Raw genomic sequence first — 18899 nt, 5'->3', positions numbered from 1 at the left:
TAAAATATTGTTTAGCACTTCCTTTTTAACGCTCTTTTAAAAAATAAATTTGCTGTGAATAATGATATGCAAATTTATTTTCTAGCATGACCACATTCAAGTGAGCACAAATAAATCGACTCGCTGAGTTCATCAGAGACTCTATTAGGCTTTGTGCAGATATTTCCCATTTTGACTGATAACAAAATTGGCACTGCAACAGGACATATCATTATATGTAAGAGAGGCTGGTACCCTTTCGGATGGCAAGCAAGGGGGCAATTGCACTTTGGTGCCACACAGTGATGAGGAGGGTCCATGGTAACACAATTAACACGATGGCAAGAATATCTCTTCTCTTCGGCATCTCCAGGGTTGGTTCTATGCCTGGTCATTACCTGAGACGGAAATAAAGAGAGTCAGACAATAAGAGAGAGAGACACATGTCCATGTCCAAAATATAACTTTACTGAACATTACAGAAGCATTATAGATAAGTTATTCAAAGCCTTAACATACAAAAAAATTGTAGGTGAAAAGATTGTGTATGATCCCTGTAGGCATTATAATTTATACACATGAAAGGAAATCTTTTTTGCTGATGACTTGCAGTTTTATGTATCGGTAGAGCCAAATGACAGTATTTAGTGCATGCACTACACTGGTTTGACAAATACAGATGAACTACCTACCAAGTGGCACAAACACAAAATTAGATTACAAGGTCCACAAGGAGAAACCACATTGCACCTAGCTGATTTGAACTGTATAGGATTGATTTTAAGCTTTTTTTTTATTGGTTTCAGAGCACTGAATGACTTAATACCTTCATGCATTTCTGACTGTCTGTCAAAGTGTATTCCAATTTTTTTTATTATTTTTTTTCCCTTCATTTTAAAATAAGCAAATGAATAACCATAAAGCAGAGATCAGGAAAACCTGCTGTTAGCCATTATGTTAGGAAGATTTGGTGTACCATTTGAACACTTTTATAAACATTAATGTAATACTCATTAAGCACAGACATTTTAAAACACAATGGCTGCAGACATTTTCTTGTTCAAAGAAGAAAATTAAATGAATAAAGATTATTTTATGTACACTACCGTTCAAAAGTTTGGGGTCAGTAAGATTTTTTATGTTTTTAAAAGAAGTATCTTCTGCTCACCAAGGCTGCATTTATTTGATTAAAAATACAAACAAAAACAGTCAGTAATATTGTGAAATATTATTCCAATTTAAAACAGCTGTCTTCTATGTGAATATACAGTAAAGTGTAATTTATTCCTGAGATCAAAGCTGAATTTTCAGCATCATTACTCCAGTCTTCAGTGTCACATGATCCTTCAGAAATCATTCTAATATGATGATTTGATGCTCAAGAAACATTTATGATTATTATCAATGTTGAAAACAGTTATTTACATTTTTATTTCATGATGCTATGATGAATAGAAAGTTCAAAAGAACCGCATTTATCTGAAATCTAAAGTTTTTGTAACATTAAACACTGCCGTTCAAAAGTTTGGGGTCAGAAAGATTTTTATTTTTATTTTTGGGGGAAATAAATAAATCAATACTTTTATTCATCAAGGATGAGTTAAACTGATCAAAAGTTACAGACATTTATAATGTTAGAAAATATTCTATTTTAAATAAACTAGTGCAAAATGCCCGTGCAAAATCAGTTTTTGTGTGTGTTTTTAGTAATTGTTGGTTTGGTGCCCGTGAAAGAGACTGTGAACACATTGAATTCAGGGAGCAGGCTAGGTTACTACAAATGATGGCTGTGAATAAACTATAATATTCAGAAGTAAACAGTGTAGCTGAGTGTTTATGAATACCACAACCTTCTAAGTGCTAGTGCAAAATGCCCGTGCAAAATCTGGATTTGAGTGTTTTTAGTAATTGTTGGTTTGGTGTGTTTGAGTGCTCATTGTTACAATTACACAGCAAAAGTTCAGTGACATTTTTATTTGTGCATGGTAGAAAGCACACAGTGAACTCGAGGAAACAGTCTGTGAATAGGCAACTACAAATGATGGCCGTGAAAGAGACTGTGATCGCATTGAATAGGATATGTTTAGTTGGTGAATAGCATAGGCTACTATTACACAGTAGCGATAACTTTAAGCGCACCAGAATGAAATATAATATTCAGACGTAAACAGCATAGCTGACTTACAGATTCAGTTAACATCCACAAATGAAAAAGCGCGTCGATTCAGGGAGCAGTGTAAAGTGCCCGTGCAAAATCAGTTTTTGTGAGCTGATCGCCGTCAAAAAAGTTCAGGAGATATTTCTTAGTGATGGCTGATTTCAACAGTTTCAATATGATAGCATTTTGGGGAAAAAAGTGTCATGAATTTATTGCATTTTTGGGGGAAAATAATCGTTTTTATAGTAGATCTTTGAAAATCCAAATCTGGATTTGAATTTTTTATGATATTATAACCTAAAGATGCTATGTGAAAGTTTGAAACAGAAAATAGTGGTTTTCATCTTGCCACTTTTTTGGTAAAGAAAACACATTTTTACTCAAATTAATCAAAATGGATTTATCACGTTCTGGAACCAAACTATAATATTCAGAAGTAAACAGTGTAGCTGACTGAGTGTTTATGTCAGAATGTTTATTTTTAAACCACAACCTTCTAAAAATGATATATTTAACAATATCTTTTGCATCATCCAAACAACGTCAAACATGGCACTGCACTCGTGCCCGTAGCAAGACACCTGTCGAGTTTGAAATCCATCGGACAAACGGTTCGAGAGATATGCGAATAACACACACACACACACACACAGACAGACAGACAGACGTTCCTGTAATTTATAGATAGATGCTGTTCATTTGAACTTTCTATTCATCAAAGAATTTTGAAAAAAAAATTTGTACACAACTGTTTTCAACATTGATAATAATAATGAATGTTTCTTGAGCATCAAATCATCATATTAAAATGATTTCTGAAGGATCATGTGACACCGAAGACTGGAGTAATGAAGCTGAAAATTCAGCTTTGATCACAGGAATAAATTACAGTTTAAAATATATTAAAATAGAAAACAGTCATTTTAAATTGTCATAATATTTCACAATATTACTGTTTTTTTTATTTATTGTTTTTTATCAAATAAATGCAGCCTTGGTGAGCAGAAGATACTTCTTTTAAAAACATTAAAAAATCTTACTGACCCCAAACTTTTGAACGGTAGTGTAAGTAGAATTTATTAGTAAGTAAATATTTTTTTGTATACACTGTATTTTATAGGCTATATAACTTATTCAACGTAAAAACATTTGAGTGACAGCAACATGCGATGATGATAACTCAGCCACTTTGAGTTTATGAATCATTTATTAATCATTTTCTAAAAGCAGGTTCATTAATTTAATTCACAATACGCACACATTACCTCTTTAATGTTTTGAAAAATATGCTGCAAACGACGAAATGATTCTTACTGTAACATATGAATTACACAGTACATTAATTAGTGCTACGTAAAACAGTTACCAGATATTAAATGTTTAGCTAGAATAGCTACGTTACCTTGACCGTTACAACCGAAGCAAAGCATCGAATCGCGACTCGCACAAGAATTCCCGCTCTTATTGGTTTAAATTTTAAAGCCCGCCTTCTATGACTTGATTGGCCAATGGCCCTCTCAATCATTTTGACGTTGACGAGCGCGCTGCTGTTATGCGGCTAGGACATATAGAATGACATTATATAGATCAGTGGGCTAGGAGGACCGGTGCATAATTGACTGCAGCATCAAGAAAATCAAATTAGGCCATATTTGACCATATATGATTATTAATACTCTGCTCTGCCCCACCTCTCCATCAACCACAGAAGAACTAAACAGAAAATATCCAATAAGAGCGTCAACAAACAGCTGTCATCGTCGTTTCATCGACTTCATAACATGTTTTGATGGATGACGATTGCCATCAAGGTAAGATGATTACTTAACGTACAAGAGTAGTACACTAAGAAAGCATGAGTCCTTTATGATTGATGGGCAAACATTTTTTAATTGTTTATATCAAAGTATGCACACAGCACGCAACGCAAAACTTGCGTCGTCACGTTTTCAGCATGACTTTTGTAAATGATAGCTAGTTGAGTAATTTGCATCGGTGGATATTACTTTTTCTCAAATATTAAATGTTTAGCTACTTACAGGCTACATCTTACCAGGCTACGTTCACACTGTTATTTTCTCTTTTTTGGACTGACAACCGCATTAGGGGTCATCAGATGCAAAATTCACTTTTATATGGTATTTGCATTAAATTTGTCTTTGCAGTGTGTGGACACAACCACCATAGAATGACAAAAATCCATTCACTCCTTTTTTTTTTAAATCCTCAAAAAGCATAAACACTGCTGTCCAGTATTAGCATATTTCCGCCCTCAGCCATTTGTATTCTGTCCATCAAGGTAGGTTGCCATGGCAGCACTTTAACGTCTTGTGTTGACCCATGGAGGGGTGGGGTGTTTTTTCCGACCATTGAGGAATTTTAACCAAAGTATGTTACAAACTTTACATGAAGACTGTAAAGAATCATACCGTCCGCAAATTTGTGGAAAATGGGCATCAGATGACCCCTTTAAAGGTGTGAGACTTGAAATGTCAAAGCAATTTACAGTAGCGTATCTCGAATACCGTCTTTATGAACGTGCGACAAGAGTCGAGCCTGTATTCTCTTACCAGCAACATAGTGACTGTGACCAAAGTAATATCAAAGAAGGTAATGTCAATAAAATTGAAAAGTCTTATCACTTTTGACACAACAAGAATCCAATTAAGCCACGGGTTTATCCATCATATCTTCATTTACTAACAGAAGCTTCGATGTAAACACGCACTAGCATGCACGACAATGGCATGTTGGGTGCCTCAGAACACAAACTTTTGAAAACGGGTTTCAAAGTGCACATTTTTGAAAATGGTCTCAGTGTAAACAACAAAAACGCGAATCTCTGAAGACGATGACGGTCGGGCACATGCTTTTTGTTCAGTCTATAGAGTTTCATTGCCATCTAATGACCTGGCTGCAGAATACAGCGTTTTTAGTCGTTCTCGCGGATCCGTGTGAATGGGGATCGTTTTGTCAATGGTGTCGTCTACGCGGAAAACTTCTCAGTTTTAAGCATATCGTTGTCGTGTAAACGTACCCTTAGTCATCCTCCTAACAACAGCTTTGGTTGTCATCCTTAAATTTAACCCTTATGTGCTGTTGGGGATGTTTTCATCCACTACGGGGTATTTTTTAGTCTAAATTTGGCCATAACTTTCTCTGTGTTTCAGCAAATGGAATGAATTTTGGTGACAAATCTTATTTTGACACATATTTTGGGAAAATGCTTTGAAATTTTTCAAAAACTCAACAGTACACTGTGGGCAAATTTACTACCCTTTCGTTATGTTTGTGGCTGAAAACAGCCACTACTTTAAACTGCTGTAAAAATATAGCAGATAAATATTTTTTTCAATTTTTTTTGCATAAATCTATTAATCAACCTCAGTCCTGCTCAAAAATAATAAATGTTTAAAAAAAAATCAGGATTTTAACTCTTTAATTGCCAAATTCGTAAATGATGTCACTGATTTGGGAAAAAAAACACACAAAATGACTCATTTTCAATATAAAATGTGATTGTGGACTGGATTTTTTTTTACCTTTTATCACAGTCTTGGACATGTCAAAGATTAGAAACAACATTGGTTTTGATGCATTGTTAGTTTTTGTGCAGCATCAGATTTGAACTTTTTCTCCCTCATTTACTGTTCGTGGCTGTTTTTGCCCCATTGACTTCCATTATAATCACATTTTTTGATTGCAAAGCCATGACACCATATAATCATGCATTTTTGATTGTTGGTGGTTTTCCCTGTTGGGAAGAGGTAAAATTTGTAATTTTTACTGTTGATAACCAGGTTGCACCATTAACCCTTTAGATAGGCCTGTGCAAAAAAAAGCTTAGTTTCTGGCTTTTACATGGAGTTATATGCAGTTTATATGGATTATAATAGCATAATAAAGTGTGTGTGTGTGTGTGTGTGTGTGTGTGTGTGTACTCACCTTGATGCGTCTGAGATAATCAAAATATGCACCTCAGCTCTCAGAACTACATGGAGTAAACAAAAACAAAGTAAGTGTATTTATGCATCTGCTGCCTTTTGATGGTGAGAAATGCAGACTAAACAAACACAAAGCATGTGGATTTAAATGCGTGCATGCAAGCCTGCTGGTCATTTGATGGTGAGAAGAGCAGCAAGCAACATGAGAAAGGGCTTGACTTGTAGTGAAGTTTCAGAGATGATTATGCAGCCTGACCCCTCCAGCGAGCTGCATGATGTATCGTCTTCCCCCTCTGACACCACAGACTCAGGAGAGTCAGATCCTGATTTGGATGTGGCACCCTCATCATCCTCTCTAGCTTCCACTGAAGGCGAGGAGGATTCGGAGGATCCTGGATCTGGGTGGATTGGGAGAAACGGCGAAGTGTGGTTTTCCACTAACGCGGAGACAACTCTCTTTCTTCAGCCTGCCAGAGGCGGGACTCCAGGGCCGACGCGCTATGCCATCACAAGGGTCCAGAACATGGATTCCGTGTTCAATCTGTTTTTTACGGAGGAGATGATTGACCTCATTGTCAGCATGACTTGCGTCAACACATACATGTTTGTACAGTCATACAAACATGTATGACTATGCCTTGTGATGGCATAGCGCGTCGGCCCTGGAGTCACGCCTCTGGCAGGCTGAAGAAAGGGAGTTGTCTCCGCGTTAGTGGAAAACCACACTTCGCCGTTTCTCCCAATCCACCCAGATCCAGGATCCTCCGAATCCTCCTCGCCTTCAGTGGAAGCTAGAGAGGATGATGAGGGTGCCACATCCAAATCAGGATCTGACTCTCCTGAGTCTGTGGTGTCAGAGGGGGAAGACAATACATCCTGCTGGAGGGGTCAGGCTGCATAATCATCTCTGAAACTTCACTACAAGTCAAGCCCTTTCTCATGTTGCTTGCTGCTCTTCTCACCATCAAATGACCAGCAGGCTTGCATGCACACGTTTAAATCCACATGCTTTGTGTTTGTTTAGTCTGCATTTCTCACCATCAAAAGGCAGCAGATGCAGAAATACACTTACTTTGTTTTTGTTTACTCCATGTAGTTCTGAGAGCTGAGGTGCATATTTTGATTTTCTCAGACGCATCAAGGTGAGTTCACACAAACACACACACACACACACACACACACACACACACACACACACACACACACACACTTTATTATGCTATTATACTTCATATAAACTCCATATAACTCCATGTAAAAGCCAGAAACTAAGCTTTTTTTTGCACAGGCCTATCTAAAGGGTTAATGGTGCCACCTGGTTATCAACAGTAAAAATTACAAATTTTACCTCTTCCCAACAGGGAAAACCACCAACAATCAAAAATGCATGATTATATGGTGTCATGGCTTTGCAATCAAAAAATGTGGTTATAATGGAAGTCAATGGGGCAAAAACAGCCACGAACAGTAAATGAGGGAGAAAAAGTTAAAATCTGATGCTGCACAAAAACTAACAATGCATCAAAACCAGTGTTGTTTCTAATCTTTGACATGTCCAAGACTGTGATAAAAGGTTAAAAAAAATCCAGTCTACAATCACATTTTATATTGAAAATTAGTCATTTTGTGTTTTTTTTTTCCAAATCAGTGACATCATTTACAAATTTGGCAATTAAAGAGTTAAAATCCTGATTTTTTTTTAAACATTTAGTATTTTTGAGCAGGACTGAGGTTGATTAATAGATTTATGCAAAAAAATTTGAAAAAAATATTTATCTGATACATTTTTACAGCAGTTTAAAGTAGTGGCTGTTTTCAGCCACAAACATAACGAAAGGTTGTAAATTTAAACAATGCACAAGGGTTAAACCATATAAGCAGTGGCGGAGCCAGGATTTTTTCATAGGGGTGGCCAGGCAAGGGCCAGCAACCAGTTTGGGGTGGCACAGAAATCTTAATTATTTTTTGATAAAAAATAATTTGAATATAATTTATTGGACTGTTTTAGTGCCTACACAACTGAATAAAGTTAATTTGTACTTAATTGTAATTGAGTTAGTAGTGAATTAGGAATCATGGAATACTGAGTGAATTTTATATATTTTTTATTATTACCCACCACCTCATATTAAAATTAATTAAATAGTAATAAAAGGGCACACACTATAGCTAAAGTTCAACTTGCTTGTTCTACATTGTTGCATCTTCATGGATGAGATAGCATGCAGATAAATATTGTAGTCCAAAGATTATTCAACCTTCAATGCGTTTTTTATAATCAATGAACTCTTCAACCAATTCCGAGTTTGTCAAAAAAGTTTAACTTTCTATATTAGTTGTCAAAATAAATAATTGCAACAGTTCTATCATACCTAAATTAAAAAGGAAAACAAAAGTTCTCTTTTGAATCGCCATGTGCAAGAATGTGAACAAGGCGGAAGTCAACAGCACATAATGTAAAATGAACAAATTACAATTTTTTACAAATTAATAAATTAACGCAAAATGAATGCATATCTTCTAGTACAAATGCACAGTGCTCACATTTATTTGGATATTAAAATATTACATATCAGTTTGTGCCTTATATTGTGATCTCACATTGTAGAATAATTTAATCCAGACACATGTGACGCATAGTATAACAAATACATGCATGAAGTTTTGACAGCTTTAATCGCCTTTTTGATTCTTACATGAGTTAATTAACGGCAACTACGGCTACAGCACGCCGCGTTTGCGCGTAATGTGCAAGCACAGTACAACGGCTGTCAGCCATATGACAGAAAAGTTAGTTTTACTGACATTTGGCCTGATAACATCTCATTTTACCAAAGATAGCCAACTGAATAAGGACAACGCCGTTTTCTCAGCATCTGACAGAAGTGTCACAAGCTTTCACACACACCTTCTAAAATAAAAGTAGCATGAGAAAAAAAAGAGAACTACGTTTGTTGTTGACTGCATCTATTCGACTATTCGTTCTTGCAACCAACCAGTTGAGAAAGATTGACTCTATATTTACTATGTGCGTGAGAAAAGTCTCACGTTTTTTGTGGTCTTAAAGAGACGGTTCAGCGTTTTAAAAAACACAATTTTTGTCAATAAAAAAAGAGACAGAAACAGCAGTTGTGAGAGGGGTGGCCAAAGGGGTGGCCAAGCTTAGACCAAGGGTGGCCACGGCCACCCCTGGCCACCCCCTAGCTCCGCCAGTGCATATAAGCACACTTCATAGTCCATTTGAGTTTCATGTAATCTGTTCCTGTACTACTACAAATTATAAACAAATCAACAAAATGAATATATTATTGTTATTAACTTCTCACCCTTAGTTAGAAACGGCGGATGGCCACGAGCGTGAGGTCCAGCTGTGACGGCCGCATGCTGGAGGTCATCCACCACGCTGTTGGCTCCCAGAGCATCCCATGCTGCATTCCCAAGTTCCTGAAACATTCAAACAGACATCTTTGATTCACAAACTACAGATTCTCTCTGTCCATTTCAGAGAACCACAAGGTATAGTTGATGAAACCCATTATTTTGTTGTTCTTATTCCACCTCTTGTCCAACTGTTACAGTGATAATTGTGTCTTTTGTCCCAAATCACAATATTAATACCTAGTAAAGCCACCCAGAGCTAATAAATGAATCTTTTTGCATTTGGAGCGGCATTTGTTTGCTCTCACTCTCCCTTAATCTCAGTGGTAAAATTTGCAATAACAGGAACAGATGAATTGGCTGTCAGGTGCCCTTTTATGCCAAACTTCTTCCTAGGAGAATAATAATTCTGTTATGAAACTATTATCACTGAAACCCATCCAGACACACACATGAAAGCTGGGTATGATGATGCTGTGCCTTGAACCAAGGATGTCTGTGTGTGTAGGCTGTAGCACAAATGCTGGTTGACTGCAGTAGCGACAGTGTATTTTTAGCTTCTCTGGAGGCAGAAAAATTGAAGAGGAGAGAGAGTTGATTTGGTCGGGCTCTAACTATAAACAGGAGACTGTTCCCAAAACATCAAGATAACATGTATTTTCACTTTAAAGTGCCCCTATTATGGATTTTTGAAAATGACCTTTCATGTAGTGTGTAACATAGATCTAAGTGAATGAAACCATCCTGCAGAGTTTTAAATCTGAAAGATCACCGTACATAAAGTTATCGTCTTTCAAAAGTAAGAGTCGACTCTGAGTCAATGAAATGAATCGTTTTTCAAACGAGTCATAATGCGTTTCGTTGTGACGATTAGCGTATTGTGCGCGCAGACACTATGGAAAACTTGAACCTCAAACCGGCAGCTGATTCCTGTGGATACTGGTCTGGATAGCATCATGTCGAGAAGACGCTGTGCTCTACAATGTGAAGGTAAAGGACGAGCATGTGAAGAATCAGTGGTTAAAATTCATCTTTACCACGATACCACAGCAGAATAATCCTAAACTTTTGCTGTGTTCCCTTTATTTTAGTTCAATGCAGGATTCACAAACCGCTTGCTCTTGAAAGATGGTGTTCAACATACTTAGTTTTGAGTTTTATATTGTGTAGGTCTCCTGCTAACTGGTTGCTTAATCACATTATTACTGTCTTACTGAAATACTTCTGCTGATCAGTTGTGGGCCACTATTACCTAAAACTCTGTCTATTAATGCAGATTATCTGTCATTCTCACTACTTTGAGTAAAGGTTAAGCATGGAGCAAGATATGTTTTTCCAACGTTTATGTTACAGTCATTCACGCTAGAGCTCGGCTAATGTATGCACTGTTATTGATGCAGTTTCCACGTGTTCACCGCAATAAATTAGAAAAATTCTCGGTAATAAGTATAAGTAAAATAATCGGTTTGTTGATGGACATGCACTTGTTAATGCTAATGGTGAGGAATTACAGTTGCAACATCCCATAATGTATCTCAAACTGAGTAGTGTATCACTGAAACATCCTGATAGAGTTGTCCTTGCGATGGAGGTTCGGGTTGAATGAATAGTTCTTCCAATGTTTCATTATCAGACTCATGCTCGCATTGATATGGTAAAATCGACGTCATTGTTCGTTACTGTGTTTAGTTTACGGTGTAGGAAGCCTCAGGACAAGCAGAGCTGACGTTCTTATGGCAATGGGCATGTAGACTAGTCACAACAGACTGAGCTGTCTGGCCAATCAGAGCAGAGTAGCTCACGGAAAGGAGGGATTTAGAGAGATTGATTCATCTGACGAGTCGCTTGAGAATCATTGAAAATGTGGTGATGTGCAAATGTATATTATGAGAAAATTAAACCGTTTTTTGACCTTTGATGCATGTAAACCTGTTGTAGGAGACTCCAAAACAACATTAGGAAACTTTAAAGTAGCATAATAGGGGCTTTTTAATCTAACAGTAAAGTAAAGACTTTTACAATTTCTTAGTTAATGACCCCTGTGGCAATTCCTGGCATGGGCCAGAGTCCCTCAGTCACCTCTCAGAAACTTAATACAGACATTTAAAGAAGACATGAAGAGACATTTTTTGGTAATCACACTCATATAATGCATTGAGGATTAATTAATAACTTGATTGTAAACCATATATGTACATCACTCATCAAGTCACTCAAAAGGATATAGATATACTGAAGAGACAAGGGATTTCAGAATTTCCCCCTTCAGTAGAAATAATATAATCTATGAAATAGACATATCAAAAGTTATCATTAAGGTTTTTATATCATCCTGAAGGGGGTTATATTTCAATAATGACTGACTGACTGTTCATTATCCCACTTATTACATGATTACTTGGCAAATAAATAAATGAATGGGCATTAAATATTGATATGAGTGAAATAAATTTATTATGCGAGATGAAAGAGAAGATGGAGTGATATGAGACTGTATTGGAGAATGGTTGCCAGGGATGAAAGATTAATATAGGCCTAAAGTTTAGCAAAAAGTTGTTGTTCTTTGTTTGTTTTAAAAAATTAGGTTGTGAAAGGGGTGCTTAAAGGGATAGTCCACAAATCAAAATTTCAAGTATCAAACTTAAAAAATGTAATAATTTATTCACCTTTATAACATATTTTGAGAAATAGAGTGGTGGAGGGATGACACCCAAACCTGGAGAACTATTTCACCACTGGTTCCCTAAAAATGTTCCTATGGATTTTTATAATGTAAAAAAAAAAAGATGAGTGAAATAAGTTCTGTCGTAAACATAAATTGACGATACTTGGACGTTTTGTTTTACCATGCTGTAAACTGCACACACTCAAACCTCAAACGTTCTTATCTAGTTGCTTATTAGAAATGTACGTTTAAAAAAATAAAATAAACATAACAGCTTCAGAATTAATATATTTTTTTGCGATTTGAGTGTGTAATTTATGTTGTAGAACAAAACGTCCAAGTATCATCAAGTTATGTTTACCACAGGCCTTTTTTTTTTTTTAGATTGATCTTATTTTTATTTTATTTAACATTTTAAAAAGCCATAGGAAAATCTCGAGGAAACCAGTGGCGAATGGACCCACATCCCTGCACCACTATATGTGTCTTTTTTTTCTCCATACATTGGAAGGTTAATGTGTGAACTGGTAGCCAAAAGGGTAACCAAATGAATGCTAATCAAAACGTCTTGGTTAACAGCATTCTTAAAAAAATATCTTCTTTTGTGTTCCGCAGAAGAAAGAAACTCATGAAGGTTTGGAACAACATAAGGGTGAGTAAATGATGATGACATTTTTATTTTTGTGTGAACTATCACTTTAGCCTCCAGAAAATATTGATTGTCAACATCAGGAGATCAAACTAAATATCTAAAGGGCTGTTTTATTTTATTATGCAACCCTATTTAGCCGTATTTATATTTATAACCAGATAGACATTTTACTTGTCATGCTGTAGAAAGAGGAAAGACCCACTTCTTGGGTGTTAAAGATTTTCAGGAATATTAAATTTTTACAGTTTGCAATTAATAAATTAAAATAATTCTTCTATTTTAATTCTACAATTAATTGAATATCAGTTCAATATATTAGATACAGTCAATGGTCTCTGAAGTGGTACCAGCAAAAACCACCATTTTAAGGTGCTAGGAGGGATGCAAAATTTAAAATAGCTACATTTGATTGGTTGACATTATGTTCAGTTTTGACTACTCTTGGAGTGGATAAATTTCAACCAGCATTTATTGGCATGGGGCATGAAATATACATAGACCTGATTTTGATTTTGGCAGACGAGATTTGCTGCTGCTGAGCAAATACAATTTGCTCAGCTTAGTCAAAAATAACAAACGAAGGAAAGGCTGCTGCAGTGAATGGTTTAACCCCTACAGGTGGTGCTGGGGAGGAGGAGGGATAACATAAGCTTTCCGATCGCAGGCTAGGGTATAGATTGTTATGTGGATTTGGAAGTACTTCTGATTGGCTGGTGCCATGCTGTTGGAAGAACCAATCGGCGTTCGGTTATATTTAGGTAATATATTTTTAGGAAATAAACTATATATTTAGGTAATAGTTAAAAAATATATATTATTTGCGGCTATACTAAATGATTTATTGTGGAAAATGCCAAAATAATAGGGTGAGAATGCTAAATAACGTGGGCTGAATCACAAACATCAGAACTAATCCTTGTCTGACAGGATGGCCTTGACAAGGTCATGCATCAACCACACTTAACCAGCAGTGAACCGAACACCTGCAGGTCGATAACTACCATCCCGTTGTGATCAGAACCTGGTTCTGGTCAATCAGAGGTGCTAGAGTCACTCACCTCAGTCAACCTCCCACTAAGTTTGTAAGCAGTGTCCGTCACTTACAAGAGGATTTGGAGTTACATGGCCCAGGGATTTTTAATCTCAGTAATGAAAGATGGAGTTGATAAAGGCTCTTTTGGTGAATGCTGATGTTTCCACTGAACGAGCTAATTGGAATGCACTCCCAGACCTGAGAGCACAGAATACAGCAGAACATAGTAATTTCTCATTTTCTGCCCCTGCTTAAATATTCACTCATTTCCTGACCGCTGCCCCCTGCTTCGTCCGTGTCCCAGTAATGACTCCGAAGGCTGCTAGGAAAGGTGGCCTGACAGGTCATTATTGATATCCATAAAGCCCATTTACCTGATGATCTCAGCAAAGAGCAAGAGTGAAGAGTGCAAGCTTGACAACAGCAGTAACTGTCCTCCAAATGAACACTATCTATCTGTCTATCGTTCTATCTGTCTGTCTATCGTTCTATCTGTCTGTCTATCGTTCTATCTGTCTGTCTATCGTTCTATCTGTCTGTCTATCGGTCTATCGTTCTATCTGTCTGTCTATCGTTCTATCTGTCTGTCTATCGTTCTATCTGTTTGTCTCTATCGTTCTATCTGTCATTCTATCGTTCTATCTGTCATTCTATCGTTCTATCTGTCTGTCTATCGTTCTATCTGTCATTCTATCGTTCTATCTGTCTGTCTATCGTTCTATCTGTCTGTCTATCGTTCTATCTGTCTGTCTATCGTTCTATCTGTTTGTCTCTATCGTTCTATCTGTCTGTCTCTCTCGTTCTATCTGTCATTCTATCATTCTATCTGTTTGTCTCTCTATCGTTCTATCTGTCTGTTTGTCTACCTGTCATTCTATCGCTCTCTCTATTTTTCTATTTGTCATTCTATCTGTCTGTCATTCTATCATTCTATCTGTCATTCTATCACTGTCGTTCTTTCGTTTTATCTGTCTGTTTGTCTGTCTGTCATTATATCTGTTATTAAATCTGTCTGTTCTATCGTTTTATCTGTCTTTCTATCTGTCTATCGTTCTTTTGTTCTATCTGTCTGTTGCTCTGTCATTCTGTCTGTCACTCAATCGTTCTGTCTGTCATTCTTTTGTTCTATCGGTCTATCATTCTATCTGTCTGTTGTTCTATCGTTCTGTCTGTCTGTTGTTCTATCGTTCTGTCTGTCTGTTGTTCTATCTTTCTATCTGTCTGTCATTCTTTCGTTCTATCGGTCTGTCGTTCTATCTGTCTGTCGCTCTCGTTCTATCTGTCATTCTATCATTCTATCTGTTTGTCTCTCTATTGTTCTGTCTGTCTGTTTGTCTACCTGTCATTCTATCGCTCTGTCTATTGTTCTATTTGTCATTCTATCTGTCTGTCATTCTATCATTCTATTTGTCATTCTATCTGTCTGTCATTCTATCATTCTATCTGTCATTCTATCAGTCTGTCGTTCTTTCGTTTTATCTGTCTGTTTGTCTATCTGTCATTCTATCTGTCTATCTGTCATTACATCTGTCTGTTCTATTGTTTTATCTGTCTTTTTATCTGTCTGTCGTTCTTTCGTTCTGTCTATCGTTCTATTTATCATTTATTTGTCTGCCTGTCGTTCTACCTGTCTGTCATTCTATCATTCTATCTGTCATTCTATCTGTCTGTCATTATATCTGTCTGTTGTTCTATCGTTCTATTTGTCTGACATTCTTTCGTTCTATCTATCATTCTATCTGTCTGTCTATCTATCGTTCTATCTGCCATTAGATATGTCTGTTGTTCTTTCGTTCTGTCTGCCTGTCTATTTAATCAGATCTGTCTAATCAGACATTGTCATTCGAGAGAGTTGAGTGTCTCTGTGTGTCTGTGTCTACAAATGGTTGAAGTTCTTGACCTTTTAATCATAAGTCTTAGACATAGTGAACAGCTATGGCTCATAGTCAGCGCTATGCACACAGATTTACATCTCTGCATTTGTATGCATTGGCTGTATGCTGTGCTCCGCTCAGTGTTGTTAAATAACCTAATCAGCCAGAAGGAGATGGAGGGAATGCTATTCCCACTTTGATTTAGAGGGGAGCATTTTTCCAGTAAGGGTAAGTGAAGTAGGTCTAAGCCATTTGCACAGAGATAGATGTGATTGATGGTGAGAGTCCTGTCTTCAGCGTACTAGCTCAGCACTGTCGAGAGATTCAAAGGCTAGCCTCAGGCTGGCCATGTCACACTGAGAACCTGCACCAAGACCTGTCCTCCTTCCACTATTCCATTTATTTTCAGTTTGCAGATTGTAATCTGAAGGGCCAGCCACCAAATTCAGGCTGAGGCCAGAGATAGAAGCAACTGGAATTGGTGCCCAGGCCGATGTGGATTAGTTACGATGGCTCTTGTGTTGATCTGAGATATTTATGAAGTCTCTGAGCAACATTAACCAACCTTATGTTTATTAGCATTTTTATATGAACATTCCAGGGTGCGATACAAAATAAGCTCAATCAAAACCAATAAAAAAATGTTTTTACTTTTCCCTTGCAAATCAAGGTTACAATGAGGCACTTGTTGTGCAATGGAAGTAAATCTGGCAATTTTAAAACATAAATGTGAAGCTTACTTTAAGTCTTAAACACGTTTTAGGTTTACAGCATTACGTTATCATGGCAACAAAGTTGTAAAATTGGATATAATTTCAAACGGAAAAGGTTAGTAAGTGATTCTTCCACACTACAATCATGTTAACATGCATAGTATTTATATTTTGTGGCTATATTATTGAAAGGTTTATTATTTTAATGTTTACCACATTCACTTCCATTGTAAATTATGCAACAGTTATTTTTGTGGTAGTCAATATGCCACAAGTGCTGTCGACTGAGCTTAACTTGTGCTAAACCCGGAATATTCCCAAACATGAGCCTTTGAAAAATGTTTCTGACAGAACAAGAAACTCACATACAAGATATCTTAAAACGGACTTAAAAAAAATGTTTTTTTTGTCCATTTTGAATAATGGTGTTGTTGACCTAAAGAGTAAACTTAAGAGTTTATTGAACTTAAAGCATGAGAGAGAAAACTACTCCATTTACCATTGTTCAAGTGAAAGAAATACATTATGTGCAGTAATATCCCATTACAAATCATTTTAATTATAATAGACATTGGTCCTGATGCTATAAATACACACAATATCATGCACTGTATCTTAACCTTTGAACAAAGTGGGCTGTCTGGATGACCATGTTAGTATGCTAATGACCAAAGTATTTAATTCATCACAAAGTCAAAGGTCATTAAATCCCAATCCCGTGTATTTCTCCTATTACAAGACTTTCAGCTGAACGGGGCTGTTGTTAATAGCCTTCCAGCACTGATCTTCAGTTCACTGATCACAGCATTTTTAGTTGCTAGCTCAAAAGTTAATCAGACTGGGAGAAAGCAAAGTGTGGAGGCCGTCTAATGAGGTATGTTGAGGAATTCTCACTCTTGGGACTCTTCTGAGTCACAGCTTCCAATAATATACATGGACATGCTGGAAAAATAAATGCAGAATTATGAATTTGATCTTTGCTAATTAAACCACAGGGAAATCACCTGAGGTAGAAAAGTTTTTTTTACTCCCCCTCAGATGGAGACTAATTGGTGTGGATTTTAATAAGGAGTAGGTGGATTGGTGATGTTCCTAGTATCTAAAACTAGGCCAGGTGTAACATTTTTCCTTTTAATACAATTCATTAATAAACTGAAGAAAAAGTTAACTCGGAAATTAAAATGTGTTTACTCATCTTCATGAGAAAGACTTGTAATATGCTTTATTTGTGTTTTTTATGAATGTTATGTATGTAGTGTACATTTGTTGATTGCTTTTTATTATTTATTTATCTTTCATTTTCACAAAAAATAAAAAAATCCCTCAAGTCATACAGATTTTTAACAACATGAAGTGAATTAATTTTCCTGTTTGGGTGAACTATTCCTTTTACTTTCCTATTCAACTTATTTTCAAATACCTCCTGGTAAATTCATAGATAAACCTGGACACTGTGTCCTTGCTCTATAAGAAAAGTTAGTCTATATTTGTAAGGGTGAAAGTCGTTTGAGAACTGTACACTTTTTTTCTAGAACAGCTTAATGAATCTCTTATCATCCAAGATAATAAGTTACATGACCTTTGAAAGTTGGACAGGAGGTTCACGCTCTCTGAGGGTCGATTGCATGTTTAATAAAAGGCCTATTCTTTGCTAGTCTTGTTCGTGTTGTCTTGTGGCATACAGTATGTTACTCATTGCTGCTTATTCTGTTTATTCTTTATTCTGATTAGAGTCATACTCTTTTCAGGATTCTTTGCTGAATAGAAAAGTTAAAAAGAAAAGTATGAATTTGACATATAATTTTTTTGTACAGCATTTATTTGACATAGAAATCTTTTGTAACATTAAAATGGCTTCACTGACTCTTGATCAATTAAATGCTTCCTTGCTGAATAAAAAAAAATATTTCTTTCAAAACATATTTTTGAACGGTAGTGTAGATATATTGTTTATAAAGTTTATCATCATCATGACACATAACAAATCCAGACATTTTTAACCCAGCAAATTATTAAATGAACAAACTGAATTTACCATAATAAGGAGAGGTAAGAACACATTTTCTCACTTCTCCTCATTTGTCATTATCAAGTACAGGAATTGCGAGACAGTGCCGCATGCACTAATTAAAATAATTTATACTGCAACAAAAGTGTCCTATGCAATTTTCTATGCAAACATCAATACAACTCTGTTGCTCTCTTAATTGCATAATTACTCAGACTGATGATGTGAGTGATTTTGTCCTTTAGCTTGCTGTCGCATGCTCTGAACCGTAGGTGTGCCACTGCAAGCCACAGGAACACAGTGATTTACATTGATACCTCCCTTAAAGATCAAGGAAATTATACGGCCATTAGCACCATCTCTGTTGAACTCACTAAAACATGGACAACTATACTAAATACAAGACATTTAAATGAACACATGTGCAACAAAATATGCTTATGAATGGAGATATTCTATGGATGGACATATGTGGACTATGTTGCTATTCCTTTC

The 18899-nt window shown here is 36.3% G+C and overlaps 1 protein-coding gene across 2 annotated transcripts in view; it reads right to left on the bottom strand.

Annotated features, from left to right (window-relative positions):
- Window positions 1–18899, bottom strand: part of b3gat1a (beta-1,3-glucuronyltransferase 1 (glucuronosyltransferase P) a) — an 88961-nt gene that overhangs the window by 21995 nt on the left and 48067 nt on the right. For both annotated transcript variants that reach the window (XM_084123801.1, XM_084123802.1), the window contains exons 3-4: window positions 9408–9525; window positions 235–377 (exon numbers count right to left, since the gene is read on the bottom strand). In XM_084123801.1, coding sequence (XP_083979927.1) covers window positions 235–346 — 112 coding nt within the window. In that variant the 5' untranslated portion in view covers window positions 347–377; window positions 9408–9525. The remainder of the gene's footprint in view (window positions 1–234; window positions 378–9407; window positions 9526–18899) is intronic.

Source organism: Abramis brama (genome assembly GCF_963993115.1).
Source record: "Abramis brama genome assembly, chromosome: 9".
In the NCBI taxonomy this organism is placed as follows: Eukaryota; Metazoa; Chordata; class Actinopteri; order Cypriniformes; family Leuciscidae; genus Abramis; species Abramis brama.
Note: the sequence above shows the minus strand (reverse complement) of the source record. Positions and strands in the feature narration are given on the sequence as shown.